We start from the raw sequence: 18,384 nt of genomic DNA on the forward strand, positions 1-18,384 counted from the left end.
GGTGACAAGTCGTCCATGAGCCAGCAGTGCCCTTATGGCCAGGAGGGCCAGGGGTGTCCTGGGGTGCATTGGGAAGAGTGTGGCCAGCAGGTGAAGGGAGGTGATCCTGCCCCTCTACTCAGCCCTGGTGAGGCCACCTCTGGAATGCTGTGTCCAGTTCTGGGCTCCTCAGCACAAGAAACAAAAGGAGATTGGAGAAGGTCCAATGGATGCCACAAAGACAATGTGGGGTCTGGAGCACCTCCTGTGAGGAGAGACTGCAGGAGCTGGGCCTGTTCAGTCTGGAAAAGAAATCCTCTCTGAGAGGATCTCACTAGTGCATATAAATGTCTCAAACATGGGTGCCAAAAGGGTGGTACCAGATTATTTTCAGTGGTGTCCAGTGAGAGGATGAGGAGCAATGGCCATAAACTAAAACACAAGTTCCACCTCAACATGAGGAAGAACTACTTCATGTTGAGGGTGGAAGAGTACTGGAATAGGCTTCCCAGGGAGATTGTGGAGTCTGCCTCTCTGGAGATCCTTTACCTTCTTTGTAGCCCTTCTTTGCACTCTCTAACAGCTTTGTATCTTTCTTATATGGTGGCACCCAAAGCTGCACACAGGACTTGAAGTGAGGCAACACCAGCACAGAGTAAGAGGGTCAATCCCCGTCCTCACTTGGATGGCCATGCTGTGCCTGATGCCCCCCAGGATGTGGTTACCCCTCCTGGCTGTCAGGGCACTGCTGACTCACATTCAACCTGACGTTGGTCAGGACACCCAGGTCCCTCCCCATGGCACTGCTTTCCAGCATCTCCTTCCCCAGTGTGTCTGTTCATCTGGGGTTACCCTGTTGCAGTTGCAGAATCTGGCACTTGCTCTTGTTGAATTTCCCATGGTTGGTGATTGCCCAGCTCTCTGCTTTGTCAAGGAGTGTCTGCAGGGCTTGACTTCAAGGGACTCAACAGCTCCTCCCAGTTCAGTATTATCAGCAAACATACTCCTTTATTATCAGCATACATATTCCTTTGAGCCCTGCGTCCAAGTTATTTATGAAGCCAGGCGTCCAATCTGATATCATCCCATTCCCTGTAACCCTTTGTGCCCAACCCATGAGCTCACCCATCTCATGATGAGTTTATCCAACTGTGCGCTGGACATTTTCTCCAGAGGGGTACTGTGAGAGACGGTATCCAAAGCTTTACTGAAATCCAGAAAGATTACATCAACTGACTTCTCTAGATCAGCTAGATGTGTTATCTTGTCATAAAAGGAAGTCTGGTTTGACAAGCAGGACATTCCCCTCTCATAGCCATGCTGGCTGTGACCAATGACTGTTGTCCTTCAGGTGTTTTGCAGTAACTCCCAGTATAATCTTCCTCATGATTTTACCAGGCACTGAAGTGGACTCACAGGCTTGTAGTCACCAGGGTCATTCCTCTTACCCATCTTGAAATTTGGGACAGTGTTTGCAAGCTTTCAGTCAATCAGGACCTCTCTGGATTTCCAAGACTCTTCAGCAATCATTGTGAGATGTCTTATCATGACGTCTGCCATCCACTTGAATAATACTCTTGGATAAATCCCACCAGGCCTCTTAGAGGGATCCAACTGGAAAATAATCCCTGTTTTGTAAGGCAGAACTCTGAAGTGTAAGAATTTGAGGAAAATATCTTATGGAAAAGGAATCCACCATCATCTGGATGTCTGATCAGCCTCTAAGTAGCTGATCTTGAGACATTCAGTGATTTGAGGCAAAATGTTTCATTTAATGAACTCTTGAGTGTGACATGGAACAAATTATAACATAGCAGCTTTGATGGGAAGATGTGCCCATGCCTGCAAAAATTTGGATTTCATCTGTGCTGAAGAGTGCACTGGATCTTTGTTAATAATGATAATGATGATAATCACCATAGTTATTATCTGCTTTATAAAGGGACATGGGAGGTGGCAGCAACCGTCAAAGGTCATCTTTCTTTTGGACAGCAGGAAGCTGGAGGTTGCAATTTAACTCTACATGCTGTCATGGTAACTAATGTATGTTTAAATAAAAGTAGTTTATACTAAATCTTGACTCTGATTAAATATAAAGCATAATCAGCATTCTTACTGTGCCACTGATTCCCCCTTTGTAAAACCTCACTCTTTCTATGGTGCCTTGTTTTGTGTTTACACACAATCTGTGCTGTTAGAGTACCCCTTCTGCTGGATCAATATATCAGATTTTGTGTGCAAGTTTGTGTAAAGCAGGAGCAAAGCCTGCCCAAAAATACTCCCTAGAGTATCAGTATTCCCAATGAACAGTGCATTGCCTTCTCTAAGCAGCTGCACTATGGCTACATCCAAGAAAGAGTTTGAATGCAGCAGACATTGTGCATGCCCTTTGTCAGCCTCCTTTGCATAGAACACGTTCTTTTGACAAGGAAAAGTCTATCAAGATCTGCTGTCTTGCTCTTGTTTAAACAGAGTCTGTATCAGTAGTTGCAGTGGTCTCTGGCTATAGAGCAGCTCAGTATTTTACTGGGAGAGAAAAAGGTCATAATTAAATGGCAGAATGCTGTAGGATTATGTCAGTGCCTTTAGCTACAGGAACGTGCTTACTGATTCCAAATGATTTTTTTCCAAAGGTGAACTTTGTCCTGAATAATTCCTTGAACATGTCTTCTGTTGTAGAGAGTGATTTGTGAGAGATGCAGAGCATGTCCTTGGTACTCTGTGGTGTATTGAAAGATGAATGACTTTGGAAATCACAACCACTTTCAAGTTGCTCTGATTGAATGGTGTAATTGTTCCTTTTTGCCCTGTGAAGGATGTGTTAATAATTTGATAGCTATGTGGGCAGCACAAAATTTCTCTTTTACTCTATCCCTCCACCCTTAAAATCCAACTTCAGTTTAACTGTACTTCAGTAAACACTCTACCAGATTTACCTCAAAACATTTGAAGTTACATTTAACAAGGATATTTAAAATTGACCCATTATTATTTATCTTTCCTATTTTCACATGTTAATGTTTCTCCACATGGTAAAATTATGAAAATTGAATCTAATAAATGTCAAATTATCAGCATTTGTGGGTTTTTTTTTATACTGAGTACAATGAATCTCAACTGTTATCTTGCCCTTTGAATGCTACCAAACATAAATTTATGCTGCACTTTTTGTTACTGCAGAGAACTTAATGCAGAAGTTCCATGTTAGGCAGAAAGGATGAAGTCATTATTACCAGAAGGGCTCAGAGAAAATTGCTAGCTTATGGGAAGAGGACCTACTACTTACTGATAAATTCCCTTGGTAAGGAATGCCTTTTCCAGGTGAGGTAGAATTCCAATATTTTCTTCATTAACCTCCCTTCTGAAAAGGCTCAAGAAGTGTCAGCTCTTGCTCCATTTGTTTTCTGATGCTGCTTCCTATAGGCAAGTTACTGTAATTCCACTGACAGTTTTAGTGGCTGGGAAGCTGGTGGCTGACAGAAAGCTTCAGTTTTTTTATCTCATTCTGCAATCTACTTCACTATCACATCAGACAGTGAACTCTTATGCACTAAAGGAAGCAAACTAATTATTTCAGTTTCTGAAATTAGTTTGCAAATTAGTGTCTTGCCTCAATGCTTAAGAATTAGTAGATCAAACTCAGGAAAAACAGGGCTGCTTAGCTCTTGGGAAAGGTTTGGATTTCCATGCATGTGTCAGAAGAAAGACCACATGCACAATGTGCTGTGAGTTGTGCCTCCCACTGCTTGTTTCATCACTCCCATACACCAGAAACCAAATGGGAAGAATAACTTAATTTTGTTATGACTGAGAAGAAACTGATGACCCAAAAGGAGTTGGTTGGAAGGTGAAAGATTAATATTGTAGAACAGCCAGAATATCTGATTGTGCGTAATGGAAAACTTGGTATTAAGCTTGTATTATAAACAGGTTTATATTAATTTATGATGTTTTTGTGATTTCTAAAAGCAGAGCTTTGAGAGATGTATCTTTCAGTGCTTCCCTCAACTCATCCTTAAAAGGGGCAGTTTTAAGAAGAACCTCTTTAGTGGTTAATGTAGACATTTATTGTCTAACCCAGGAAGTAATTTAGTCAGTATTTATTGGGCAGAAAATTCAGTACTGCTCTGAGTAAAGAGTGGATTGCCAAAGAAGTCATTCATGAGTGTATGTGCATTTATGAAAGAGAGCTTTCTACCTTCAGTTTCTTCTTGCTGGGGAGCTTCTCTCCTGAGGCTACAAATTCTGGACACTGCGAATTGCTTTATAGTGAACTTGAACACAGATTTATATTTTGAATTTAGCTTCAGATATGGATATATTTCACACATTTCTGTGCATCCACTTCATTCATCAGTTACTGATATTAGCTAGATTGTGGGGATGTTCTTGAATGCTTTACTACTTCCAGAGCAATGGATATTTCATGTCTTTCATAAATGCTGACTTCCATTTGTAAGGTAATTTCAGTTGGGAATCCTCAGTCAGGAGTTTTAGAAACATTAATGAGCTTGGCTATAAAATTCCCTTATGTAAATATAATTAACCTCATACTGCATGATGGCAAATCTTATGCACAGAGAGACTCTGTAATTGGAATGGGAAGAGAATCTATTCCGGCTGACACCTGTGGTTTAACTGCAGAGCCATCTTTTTCCTATAAAGTACAGAATTTAAATCGTGATTTATCTCCAGCTCTTGCTATATAGTGTCAGAAAGCAGTGAAAGAGGAGGTTAATGGTTGCCTTGCATTTATGAGACAGAAGAAAAAAATGGAGCCTTGGGAGGGACATCTGTCTTGTTCCATGTGCACTTGAAAGGTTTTTATTGAGGAATGAAAGGTTGCATTGTTTCATGCTTTGTCTTTTTGTTGATTATCCAGGCAGTGATGTACTGCCAACAATTCTATAAAGGAATTTCTCAAAATATATCCTATTAACTGATCTTAAACCTCATGTATATGCTACGTGGGTACTCACAGAAAAGAAAGAGAATTTAAAAATTGAGTCTTTTCCTCCTTAAGTACAGAAACAGCATCTATTAAAAAAAGATGGTGACAGTAAAGAGGCAGATTTCCATGAACTGTGCTTGCCAGGCCTATGTTAGTGTGGAAAAAGCGAAACGCAAAAAAAAAAAAAAAAAATCACCCAAGTTTGTTAATGCTCAAAATGTCATTTTCAACTATGTCTTTTGAGCTGAGATGGGGAAAAAATAAATTCTCCAGGAGTTTTGGAAATGTCTGTTCTATGAGTATTTTTCCTCAAATGCGTGATATATCCTGGATGATTTGCTCAAGTCTGTATGTGTGAGAACCTCAGAAAGCAAGGCCAGAAGAGAAAGAGCTGATTTGGTACTGTGGCTGCTGCACAGAGTAAATGAGATGGTAAGATTGCCTCCAAATCTTACTCTTCAGTTTGGCTTAATAGTTTAAATGGTTTCTACACTCTTAATCTGTGAAGTGAAGGAAAGAAATGCAAAATAACTGACTTGAAGTCAGTAGTCTTTGGGTATGTGAATATTCTGGGCTCCTTTCTACCCCCTGCTTTATGTATATGTATTGGATTCTGGGAACAAATGAAGATTTGTCAGTCAAATATTGTGGACGCATATCTTGGTGTCTAGTGAGGTACTCAGCCTGTAGATTGACCTGCATGTATGAATTTGTGCAGTATAAAAAATACTTTGGAAAGTACTGGATACAGAAAAAGTTCACAGCCTCTTTGCTAAGTGATTATTTCGGAGTGCTTGTGTTTAAGAACTACATCTCCAAAAACTCAGAAACCAAGCATCTGGACAGTTTCTGGGAAGCTTGAGAGTGATACTTTCAGGCACTGTGCACAATCAGTTTGGGGCATTTTATTGCTCTGTGAAGTTCATGTTAGACTCATGGATATGGACAAGGATCATCGAAAAGTCTCTACAATTGCAGAAACCACATCACCAATGTGACATGGCTTTTGTATTGTCCTAAACACCAAGACACATAAATACTTTCCTGTTTTGTAAATGTCTGAAATGCCTCTCTCAAGCCTCACCCTCTCACAACGTCAGGGTACCTGCTGATGCCAATAAAAGTGTATTGCACTGGCTGTGGAAATTCATATTTGGAGCTGCAAAACTTAATTTGGCAGAAGATGGGGAGGTTATGATTGCAGTTAAGATAAATCAACTCACCACATCTTAACTGCTGGCCATTTGCCATGGGAGTAGCGCTTCCTAGTGACATTGTCAGCAACGGGAATTAATTTATGATGATCCATCCTGCTTGCATATATTTGCATTGGATGAACTAAGATGAGACAAGGTTTATGTGTGCACTCTTCTCTGAAGGGAGAGCTGTCTGTTTAGCAGTTCCCAACATGGAAGGTGAGGAATTTGGTTTCAGAATAATTGAAGGGGACAGAGCAGAATCTTGTGTTAGATCGTTGCAAAGCTAGATACCTGAGTTATCAAGTATTATGCAATATTTAAGGAAATAGAAATATTGTTTAGTGAATTCAAGTGTGCTGGGTGCCCCAGGTGGACGTACATAGGGTAGCAGGATGCTGAAGAACTGTCTGTCTGCACACTGGAAATGTAAGGAGGTATCCTGGCAGACAGCCTAAATTCCTGCATTCTACCAGTAGTATGAGATGATTTAAGTCCTGGTTTTCAGCTATAGCCTTCTGAGAGCACTGCTCATTCAGTGTAGTGAATCCTGTAAATTGGAATGGCTCAGCATGGGATTAACATGATGAGGGCACTTTCAGCAATTCTTCTGGTTCCTCATAAAAATAGAGAGGCTGCTTTAGCATTCCTGTTCTTGAAGTATTACAGTTGATTGGTCGAAAAGTATGTAAAATAAGGATAAACAGATTATCTTCTTAGCTATAGCAGAATGGATAGCAATTTTCTATCAGAGAAACAGAGTTTGCATGGTAGTTCAAAATGCTGCCATATTGTGTCTTCTTTCCCTTACAAATTAAAATCAGTTCTTCAACTTTGCTTTTAATAACTGAAATGTTTAACAGGTGAAATAAAGCAAACCTAAGTGGAAACAAACTTCAGGATGATTTCAAATACTTTTTTTGATGTGCCTCACAAAGATATTTTGTTTTTTTTGATCGTGATAAGTTGAAGTATAAAATTGAACAGGTGAGAGACTACCTCTTGGAAACTTTTTGCAGAGGGAAGGAAATTATGCTGTGGATGATTGCCAGCAATAGCCTGAGAGGGCTCTTTTTAGGCATATGTTGCAATTTTGTGACATGCATTGGTGAACAGAAGCTATTTGTCATGGAAATGAGGGAAGCAGGAAAGAGAATTTGTTAGGAATTGCATGAAGTAAGGGAGATGACAGTACAATGTTGTAGATTCATGCAGAAGAAGTCAAGAAACTGAATTCAAAGTATTGAGGAGTTGCTTCAGTAGAGCTTACCCAGCTTTCTCTGAAGTCAAAGATGTTTCAGTTGATTTGAGGAGAACTGGGTGAAATTTGATGGAACTCTGATTTTTTCAGACAATGAAAGGCTGAGATGAGACTTTCTAAGAGGAAAAAAATGTTAGAAGTGCTATCAGAAGAATGAAATCACATGATGTTTAAAACCTTTTAAGAAAGGCAATGAAAATGAATCGAAATTATCCCAATTTTGCAGAGAGATGATAAATTGTCAAAGACCCCAAGGAACTCCCTTCTCTGCTGTGTGTTGAGTTTGCTGGAGAAAGGTCAAAAAAATGTTAATACACTAGAGAGATGTTATTTTACAAAGACAAAAAAATGTTGTTCTTTAATTCCTCCATCACCCCGCAGAAGTAAAATATACATATTTTGCACAAATCTTTTATCTTGAGGTAAGACCAAGCAAGGATTATGATTTACTCTTTCTTTTCTGTATGGATGGAAAACCGTATACATTGTTGACATATTTAGTGATGGGATAAATTTATCCCATTAGTTTTAATGCAGACAAGGTTAGAACTGAACTTAAGTACTGTGGATTAGTATGAAAGCAGCAATAAGCTTGTTCACGGAGCAGTGAAGAGGGAGTGAATGAAGTGCCCCTGTCTTACTCCAGTCTGGAGGCATTGCTGGATGAGGACAGGTCAGCCAGTGAGCTTTAACTGATGCCACTTCTGTTGCTTTTCTGTCTTCAGATATCTCAGCTTATGACAGAGACGAGTCGAGAGGGCCTGACTGAAGCAGCATTGAACCGCTACAATGCAGATAAACCCTCCCTGTACAGCTTCCCTGCTTCCCAGAGCACATATGTTGCCAGTGAAGTATCCACAGGCACCTCAGTTGCAGCATCATTTTTTGCCAGGTAAGAGAGATTTCTCAAATTTTCCTTTGCTGGGCACATAATTTCTTTTAAAGGAGACAACTCCGTTGAAGAAGTGGGATTGTCAAGCTATGGTATGCATCAAAACATGAGTGTAGATACAGATCTATCACAAACTTGCAGAAATTACCATGAAAATGTTTTTTAATCCATCTACATGCATTTATCTGTAAAATGAGATGATACTTCTATGCTCTTCTGTAAAATATCTCTTTAATACTTGATTTGGGGTAAGATGTGATTGCACTCCCAGAATAGCACTTGACTTTGTCACATATTTAGAGGGGTGTATCCCTGAATGAGAAGAACCCATCCAAGTAATTTGTTGAGACAGGCAATTAACTGAAAAGCTAACTGGAGGTGGCTAGTTCAGTTTGGTGGCAATCTTCAGACTTCTTTATTGAATTTTACTTCCATCTAGGGAAATTATTCACTTTCAGACTGAAAAAGTTAAGGTTTCTGATTTCAGCTTCAGTGCCCGTCATCCCTCTAAATTGACCTGAGGGTCTGAAGCCTTGGAACTAGCTTTATGTTGAATATTCAGACATGATTTAAAAAAATTGATGGGATAAAGTTTAATTTAAAAAACCTTATGGCTATCTTGATTAATTTGTTGGTAAAATGTTTTGTTATATGGGCATATCAGCTAGTAAGTGAAATATCAGTTATCACCAACGAAAATGTTTTTTGTGCAGAAATGTGCTCTTTGCAGAACAGAATCTTTTTAGCCTGGTTGAATCATTATGTAACAAAAGACATTGAAACAATCCTTGTCTTTTAATGCTTTTTCTGAATTAGAAGATAGACTTGGGAAGAGTAATGAAATAACAGTAGAGTAAGCCATTATTATAGCACTTCCAGTCCAATCCAGTGAGAGATCTTGATTTCAAAACATGGCATGAACTTTGAGCGAGCGCCTCAAGCACTTTCCGATCAGCTTCCTTCCCTTGAGAGAGCCAAACTATTAGCAATTCCACATGCTTCTACTTTATTTTAAAGGTAAATGGAAAACTTATAAAGTTGTTGCACTCCGTAAATCTGGAAAAAAGATTTTCCTCTCCTATTTTTCCTCACCAACATGAGGGCTGCACATGTTCGATCAGTGTCATACAGCAAGTGAGTCGTGTAAAAGGATTAAGCGTAACATTTTAGAAGATCCAGTTGTTTGGGGCAGCTCTGCCATTTTTTCTTTACAGATGAGATGCTGCAATAGCAAATGTGAATGATGACGGTGGTCTTGGTTTGCTGCCCTTTTCTGTTTAGCTGTAGGCAATTTAAATTAAAATTGTTGAATGTACACACATGGTAATATCTAGTCAGAGTGCAGATTGGGATTAGCACATATTTTAGCATGAACTGATTTATGAAGATGACTTAACTCATTTGTTCTTCATTGTTTCATTGTTTATGCTGAGAGAATTCATTTGCTCTTAATATACTCTGCTGAAATGCAGGAAACTAATTAAATTTACTCAAAATCCCTAGTGTAAATCATAGCATTTTAAGTAGAACTCTGTTAGCTTCTAGCTGATGTTGTGAATTCTTGGGCGTGCTTGGTCCAGCAGGATCTCATGTTTAGATTGCTTATTTTTAAACTGCACTTAGCAAGACAAAAGTGCCTGGTTTAGTTTGGGGTATTGCACAATTAGATTAATATCACTTATGTAAGTCAGTTTTGTCCTGGATTTCAAGTTACCTCATCTGCTGGCAATTTAAGCAGCAAATTCAAGTCAGTTGTTCACTGCTTGACCTTTTAACAAGAAAATCACCAAGTTGTTTTCCAAATCTGGATCACCAACTTTTGTTTTGCATCTTCTGTGTCTATTTGCATTTCTGTCAAGTTGGGGTAAGAAGCACGGACCTACTTGTAAGTGTATTATAAAATGAGAAGTAGAAGGCAGTGGTTGTCTAACTCATTAAGATGGTGCACTGTTTACAATGTGAAACAGTCCTTTATACCAGGCCTCTGAATTCTAAGCTTTTGCTGTTTTTGGTTGTCAGTGGTACATAGAGTAGTGGCTACCAGCTATATATCTGGATTTTTTTGAATGTGTGTCATATACTGTGTTTTCATAGTGAGTAAGAAATTATTACAAAGCCGGAGGAAGTTGCCGATGTGAAGTTGAAGTTCTGAGTTAAAGAGTAGACCCTATTCTTCTGAAATTTGAATAATGACCCCCAGTATTTCACTCTAACTTTCCTAACAAGCAAAGCAAACCTCTGATGAGGCTCAGATATAAGTCATCCATCATCAGGAAAAAACCCAATTAACTAAAATACTGTAGTATGGAGGAAATGTCAAGGCATCCATGGAACTTTTTGTTCTAATTACTTCAAAAATATCAGGCATGGAATACTGGGAGCTCATAATTTTTCTGTTCTCAGGCACTACTAGTTCAACAGTGACAGTCACTTGACTGGCCTGCAGCTGGCATTGAGCCATGGAGAAGTATCCTAAGGCCACAGTGATTCCCAGTGTTTTTAAAAACCAGGAGACTTATCAGATGTCTCAATAATTGACTGCTACAGTTCATGATCTATAGCTGACAGATTTCCAAACCAGCTAAAAGGGGCTGCAGCTTCTGTGAATTGTCATTTGTTGGGATATTGCTGCAAGGGAACTTATGACACATCAGGATTCCCATGGGGCAGTGTGTGAATGCTTTAAAGGAACAAACGCTGAAAACTGTCCAAAGCACTCAGCTGGTAGGCTTATGAATATTAGATGATACAGGTATGAATAATGAATTTCTAATGGTGACTCTGACACAGAAACTGAATTCAATCAATTGTGCTTTTAGTGACAAGCACTACATTTGCCTTTTTGTTTAGGTCTATCACTCATTTTTGTCTCTGATATGCTTCAGTCATGCTAATTTAGCATCATCTTGCTTCTTACCAGTATACATTCATGATGAGAATAATTCATTTAGTGAATGTGAAATAATGTTAAGATTCTTTACTCATAATGAATCATTTACAGAGCATTTTAGATTTTTTTTTTGCATGACTTAATTTCTGCCTCCAGTTTGGGTCTTTGTTCTAAGAAGCAGAGCATCTTTGGTATGCCAGCCTCTTGCCTTATGTCCTCCCAACATGATGCAGTAGGACTGTGCCACCCCAGGTAAGGGATTAGTAGATTCCTTACTGATACTGCAAAAGAACTGAGGGAAGGGCCTTCTGGAACTTGCTTCCCTGGTGTCTCTGTGAAGCTTTATCAGGCCAAGGGGCATAGTAGTTTTATTCCTATGTTGGTTTCTATGTGGAGAAAACTTCTGTGACTCTGACTTTCAGCTTCTGCAAATAAACCTGCCCTTCTGAATAAAAATTCTCTCTTGTGACTGGGCTGTAGAATTTCAATAGTCTCTCTGAGGGTGATAGTGCAATGCAGGAACTAGAAGTCAAAACTGGACCAGAGCCTTTCTGTTGTCTGTGACAATACATTAAAGATTTTGGGATCTTGGTGCTGTTCCTTATTTGCCCCATCACAGTAAACTTGCTTTATTGGAGAGGAAGAACTTTGCATCAGAACAAAGGAGAGACATAAAAGCCCATTTCACTTGAGATGTGAAAAAAGGTAAAAAAACTTTTGAGGAGGAGATATTTTTGAATCTTAGTCTTTAAAGTTGTTTCCTGTTGCTAGTCAGGAAGTGTAACAGTGTATTTGGAACAAAATCCCACCTCAGTTTGAAATCAGATATAGTCATATTTGGATTAATTGAACCTAATGGGAATATAGATAATCTTGAAAGTAACCTGAAAAATCTGTTCTAGGGATCATTTTCCATGTCTTTGTGCAACTAAACACTAAAGAGGGCCACACAATGCTGCTGTTGTAGATGTTGCAAGGCATGTTTTTCAAACAGAATGTCCTTTTTCTTTAAAAGCTATTGCATGAAGACAAAATAAGAACAGAAAAACTTAGTTGCATGTATAACGCATACACAGCTACTCAGTGTGGGATAAGCTCTACTTACAGTTACCTGAATTCTTGGACAAACTGCTGGTGACCCCTTCCCCACTCATTGCCCATCCCTGTGGGATATGGCAGCAGGGTGGGAGGAGGTGAGGCAGTGTACTACAGCCAAGGGGTACAGTGAATGTTGTGTTCAAAGTGCTGCTGAATATTCCACAGGTTTCCCTTCAATTCCGGAGAATCCTATTTTAACATTTTTTTTAAATTCTCTAGCGTCTTGCATGAACTAAAAAGCTGATATGAAGACAGTATTTGTGGGGCCCTCTTGTTAAAACTGCTGTGCTGTTTTGATTACAGTAATTTCACGATTATAAGCTGCACCATTTTGACTAAAATTTTGGTCTGAACCTGAAGTGCGGCTTATAATCAGGTGTGGCTTATATATGGACATGCTGTTTTAGTTTGAAGGACAGGTGTCTGCTGAGAAAGGCAGGAGCTTCTCTTTGAAATGGAGAATGTAAACCCCCTCTCTCCAAATTATTATAATTTTGAAATCAAGGGGCTTTCAGGCAAAGATATGGGAATTAGGAATAACAGTTCTTTACTAGGGAAATTAAAATAGAAATACAGTACTACAAAGAAACAAACTCCAAACCCTGACAAAGTCAGAGTACAACCTGACACCCTGTCAGGCAGAGTGTTGGTAGCAGTCCCATTAAATGGTGGCTGCATCCTCCTGCAGTGACAGATGTGATTCAGTTGGAGCAGTGGTTCTGTAGAAGGTGCAGTTTCCCTCTAAAAGTCCAGTGGTGATGTGGAGAAATCCGGTTTTCCTCTGGAGTCCAGTGGAGAAAGGGGCTCCCTTAGTGTCCCCAAACCTCTGTTTTTATCTTGGTAAGAATTGTTGGGCTCTTCCCCCCGGCTGGAGCAACTTCCAATGGGATGCAGTAATTTTATCAGTCACACAGTGGGACTCAATGGGCCATTAGCAGAAAATGACTCGCTGGAGGAAGGATGGGTTGTGAAAAGATAAAGAACAATGCCCCGCCTGGTTTCAATGGATGGCCCATTAGCAGAGTATCTGCCGTGGAGATAAGGATCACTGCCCCCACCCTCAACAGATGGTGATAGAATAGATACCTTTTATCACACTCTGTATTGTAACATGCGGCTTATAATCAGGTGCGGCTTATGTATGGACAAAGAATGAAAAGTTGCTGACACCTGGAATTGCGGCTTATGCTCAGTGTGGCTTGTAATCGTGAAATCACTGTACTTAACACTCCAGAAACCCTGGAATCTCATGCCTCCCTGTTTTTTGCATACATGTGGAAAACTTCATTTAATCAGACAGCTTTTGATGTTTGCTGTTTTTCCTTATAGTTAGTCTATATAATCTTTGTGTACATGTCTGTTTTAAAGCTCAAAGGAATCCAGAAAACACCAGGCCTTTCCCTTAAAGACGACTGTGTATTGTAGGCACAACATTTTAAGGTCCTGGCTTGAGTTTTTTGGAGGTCTGGGGCAAATTTACAAAAATAAATTTTTCCTGGAATTGCAACAGAGAATTTGTCAGAACATGCACAGGAAAAAACAGGTAAGAAGCAGAGGCAGCAGCTAGTAGAGAAGGAAAAGGTTGAAGAGGATATTCTTGTTGCACAGAGCCCAGCTTTGGCATGGGAAGGTCCACAGGAGAAATCCTGGATTTGTGTGGGTAGTTTGGCTGTAACCAGCATCACTGAAGTGTGCCACTGGCAGATGTGAGAACCAGGTCAGGAACCTGCTGTCCATTCTCCTGGCAGGCGCAGGTGCACATCAGGCTGTGCGGGCACCCAGGGCATTGGAGCTGCAGAGGCCTCAGAGACCTCTCAGGAAAGAACCTGTGAACATCGTTGGAAAGTGAAAGCGCTCATCTGTGTCTTCCTAAAGAATATTTTAGTCTGAACAGCAGATGACTTGGATGATAGTGTTTCTTAATGCTGAGGATTGGTGGACCCAGTTGCTGTGTTGGTTCCCTGGTTTGGGTACTGCCTGGGATGTTCTTGATACTAAATCGTTGCCACCTCAACATCCTTAAGAGAAAATTCTTTTCTGAGGCTTGGATGAAAACACATTTTGGTTCTTGCTGTCTGAAATATGCAGAATCTAACAGGATTTTCTTTCATTAGCTGGACAAACTAAATTTAACAGTTAAATTATGGACAGATTCTTGGATATTTTGAAGAACTATATATTAACTCTAGTAAAAAATTCTGATTATTTTCCCTCATGCTTATCATATACTGCATAAGAAATACATAAAAAGAATGTTGAGATAAAAGATCCACAGACTATCTTTCAGCAGGAATGCTGACAGCAAGTTTGGAAACATCTGTAAATCATTTTCACAAATATTTCTACCTTCAAAGCCTGTCTTGGGCTGGCTTGTGGGTGAAATTTTAATCACAATGATCTCAGTCTTTCTGAAAGACCATGAAATGCTTAGAATTGGCACCTAGGTTTGAGTGCACAACTTCAGTGGCTACTTTTTCATACTTGCTCAACATTCCTCAGTAATGCAAGCGATCTATGTTCATAGTCACTGCTTTTCTGTGCTTCCTGTTGCTGTGAGAGCCCTAACTAACAGGCTGTTTCTGCTTTCAGTTATTGGTGTTATTTCATGTGTATAAATTGAATGCCAGTCAGATGGGAATTGTGACTCTCCTGAAGCGAAAGCAAGCTGTCAGTTGAGGCATAAGGAATACTCCTTTTTATGGTTCAGTATAAACAAATCGAAAATTTTGGTGAGAAAGACTGTGAGAGTTATGTGTAAGAATAGCCAGTGTGGAGTAGTGGAGGCAATGATCTGATATGCAATGAAAAAATTAGGACTTCAGTGCCACATCTGGAAGAGGAAAAGCAAAGGTATTTAAGTGATCTCTAATTTTGCATGGTAGTTCTATCTGGGGTGCTAAACAATTTCCAGTGGGTTTTTTTTCAAAGCTGGCACACTCCCTATGACACTTTTGTTTGAATCACTTCATGTTGTTCGGTTTAAAAAAAAGGCAGCTTAACAGCAAGATTCCAGAGTAGGTCCACTTATAACAAGAATTATGTAGGGTATGTGTCTGAAACAATGGGGTCTGAATCTTTGGATATTGCATGCTGCCATTATTTAAACAAAAGCTTGAGAAAATATATATGTTCTTTAGACCTGGGTTGGAAATCTGGTTGGGATAGGTTTAGGTTGGCACTGGGCTGTGAACAAAAGTAATTTGAATCTTTATGCCAATTACATATGTTGGTTGCAAATTATTAGCTTGCATTCACATCTTAAAACACAGATAATGGACCTTGATTTTTAAATAGGATTTTGGGAGTGACCCATGGAGCTATAAAAAGAAATAAGCTAAAACTGCCCTAGATTATCACAGAATACTTGACTTGCAGGGGCGTGCCATCTGCTTAGTCTCAAAGCATGTAACTGATGAAAAGGATGTAAATCCTCCTCATGTTCCTAATATCAAAGTAATCCACTTAAGGTAAACAACTCTATGCTTAAAGTTAACAAATGTAGTTTTCGGGTCTAAACATGTTTTAAAAATATAACTATTTAGAAGACTCTAAGAGAAAAGATTACTATCCAGGAACAAATTATTTACCATTGAAGACAGAAATTAAAATTCCAGCCAGTGAAAGGTACGTTACTTTGATGTTATGACTTTCTTGAAATATGCTGCACCTGCTTCTATGTGCTACACAAGGCGTGTGTTTTCTGACCTGCACTTGCCCCACACATGGTTTGTTTTCTATTGATGGTAATGGTAATCACTAAATAACAGTGTTATTAAAGTTGTCATCAAGATTTGCAGTTTCTTGTGTAACTAACCTTTCACAGTTTTGAGAAAATTTGACCCTCTACTACCTTTTTCTTTGTAAAATTTTGAGATATGTTTCTCTGTGATGCAATGAATATCTAGTTCTGTAAAGCAAAGGACACATTTTGTGGAATTTTTTCTGCTTAAGAGATTATCTTAAAATGGATGTCTTGTCTCCTAAATGTAAATAATTATATTATTTTTTCCTAGTATATATTGGCTAAAACCCTGAATCCCAGATTTTTTCTGATTTCTGTAGGAATCAGTGGTATTTAGTTACAAACTTTTGTTTCTGTAAATGTATATTTTGCATAATTTTAATTTTTACTTTCTTAGATACACAAATTTGACCTTGTGTCTGGAATTAGTTTGTCCTATTAATTTTTATATAATAAGTTGTGTTAAGTTTTTAAATTAAAAATTGTATCTGTGAATACGGTGCCTTTTTATGCGCTTTTCCCTACATTTTTTTTTCTGTCTACTTGTTTTCTCAAGTACAAATCCATGAAAATGCATGATAACCAAAGATCCATTTACCTAGTAAGCAAGCATCCTTCATCTCTCTGAGATCCTAGAGTCAACAGCTGATTATATTACAATGAAAGGGGCCAGTAATGCAAACACCTACTTAATGTACTTCATGCAATGCAAATGCTTTGTAGAATTCTAAGTGTTATGTAGCCTCCATCATGGCAGAAGGAGGTAACCAAGACACTTCCTGTCTTCAGTAATTAACAATGGCCTTTGTCCCATGTTCTGAGACGTTCCCTTAGCTTAAAGTTTGCCTTGTCTATCTGTGCCCCACTGGTTGCTGCTGTTACAGATAAGAGGCTTCAGACCTGTAAATGATTGTGCTGGCCCGTTCTTGCTGAGGCTCTCGTGTCTTAGATGCTGTGTACCAATAGATGCTTTGCATGCAGGGAAGAGTATGGGGTGCTGATGGTCTGGCACTGAGGCCCTGGTTATTTTAGTGGTTTGTTAACGAAGGAGGCAATTTTTCATGGATTTGTGTTCCTAATTCTTCTAGATAATATCAACTATTCACTACAAAAGTACCTAGGTGTATGGAAGTTGAATTCCTGCTGCTCTCCATACACTGTGCTAAAACAGAGGTAACTTCTTTTCTACTTCTTGTCACATCTTGTGATTTCCTGCTGATTTCAATAGACTGAAAAGGGGCAGGCTAATTAAGCATAGGGTTTTGTCTTCTAATTTGTAACAGGGCTTCTTGAGTGCCAGAATACTTGCTACTTGAACATCCTCTCCCTGCATTGATTTAGAAAAACTTAAAAGGCACTTAGGCTGTTTCCTTCCTTCAGGATTGCCTTTCCCTGAAACCTGTCATATACATTTGAGAAAAACTGCTAGCAGCATATGCAGTAATCCCTCAGCACCTGTTACCAAAGATTCCTGGTGTTCAATCCTGCTTTTACTCTTAGGGCAGTGGAAATGAAAATGGTCAGCATTAATCTTTTGACTTTTAGTATAGTTGTGACTGCCAACTATAGTATAGGAAACCTCATGTTGATTTACTGTTTTGCATATTTCTTGCTTCCCTTAAACCTTGACAGGAGAGTTCTGATTTACAGTGTCTCTGTCTGGATTTGTGGGGAGTGAAAGATGAATTGATGTAGTTGCACTGTGTATAGCAGAAAATTATATGCACCGCTGGTTGTTTTTTTCTCTCTGTTTTTAAAAACACCAAAATAACCTTTGCTCAAAGAGATCATAAATCCATAGTAATAAGACTTCTTCCTAAACACCTGAAAGTTCAGAATGGCAAACTTTTATTCTGATTACTGCTTTCCTGTTGCAAGTACTACTGCAGTGCGTCCCTGCAGTCTTGAATTTCAGCTGTGCTTTACCTTGTCTGTAGCATTCTCCATCACATGCTCAGTCAGTATTTTCTTAACCTTGAGAGCAATCTGTTCAATTGCTGAATGACTGGCTTTTCTTACAGTTACCAAGGAATACAAGGAATTTTAGTTTTCCTTGCTCTTAGAATAAAAACCAAACAGGAAAATGTGCTGAAATGTTAACGTATTTGTTTATTGCCACATAATCTAATATTAGGTAGACAACTGCCAGTTGGGCTTGTATATTTTCATCCCTGTGATGTGCTTATAAGACCACAGTGCACCTGTAAACGTGTCTAGTTGGCTCATAGCAAACAGATATTTAGAATCCCACCTCTTTGCTCAGCTATAAGTTGAACACGATGCCCGTCTCACAACTGCTGTCCATTGGCATATTTTGGTCAAATTCTTGGTCTCTTCTGAGTTATTTAAGTTCAGGAATATACAAATGCATTACA

At 39.2% G+C, this 18,384-nt stretch overlaps 1 protein-coding gene across 1 annotated transcript in view; it reads left to right on the forward strand.

The window, feature by feature from the left end:
* KIF26B (kinesin family member 26B) overlaps window positions 1-18,384 on the forward strand; it is a 284,770-nt gene that overhangs the window by 105,545 nt on the left and 160,841 nt on the right. The window contains exon 4 of the mRNA XM_033054728.1: window positions 8,113-8,279. Coding sequence (XP_032910619.1) covers window positions 8,113-8,279 — 167 coding nt within the window. The remainder of the gene's footprint in view (window positions 1-8,112; window positions 8,280-18,384) is intronic.

The sequence above is a fragment of the Catharus ustulatus genome, chromosome 3 (assembly GCF_009819885.2).
Source record: "Catharus ustulatus isolate bCatUst1 chromosome 3, bCatUst1.pri.v2, whole genome shotgun sequence".
NCBI classification, from domain to species: domain Eukaryota; kingdom Metazoa; phylum Chordata; class Aves; order Passeriformes; family Turdidae; genus Catharus; species Catharus ustulatus.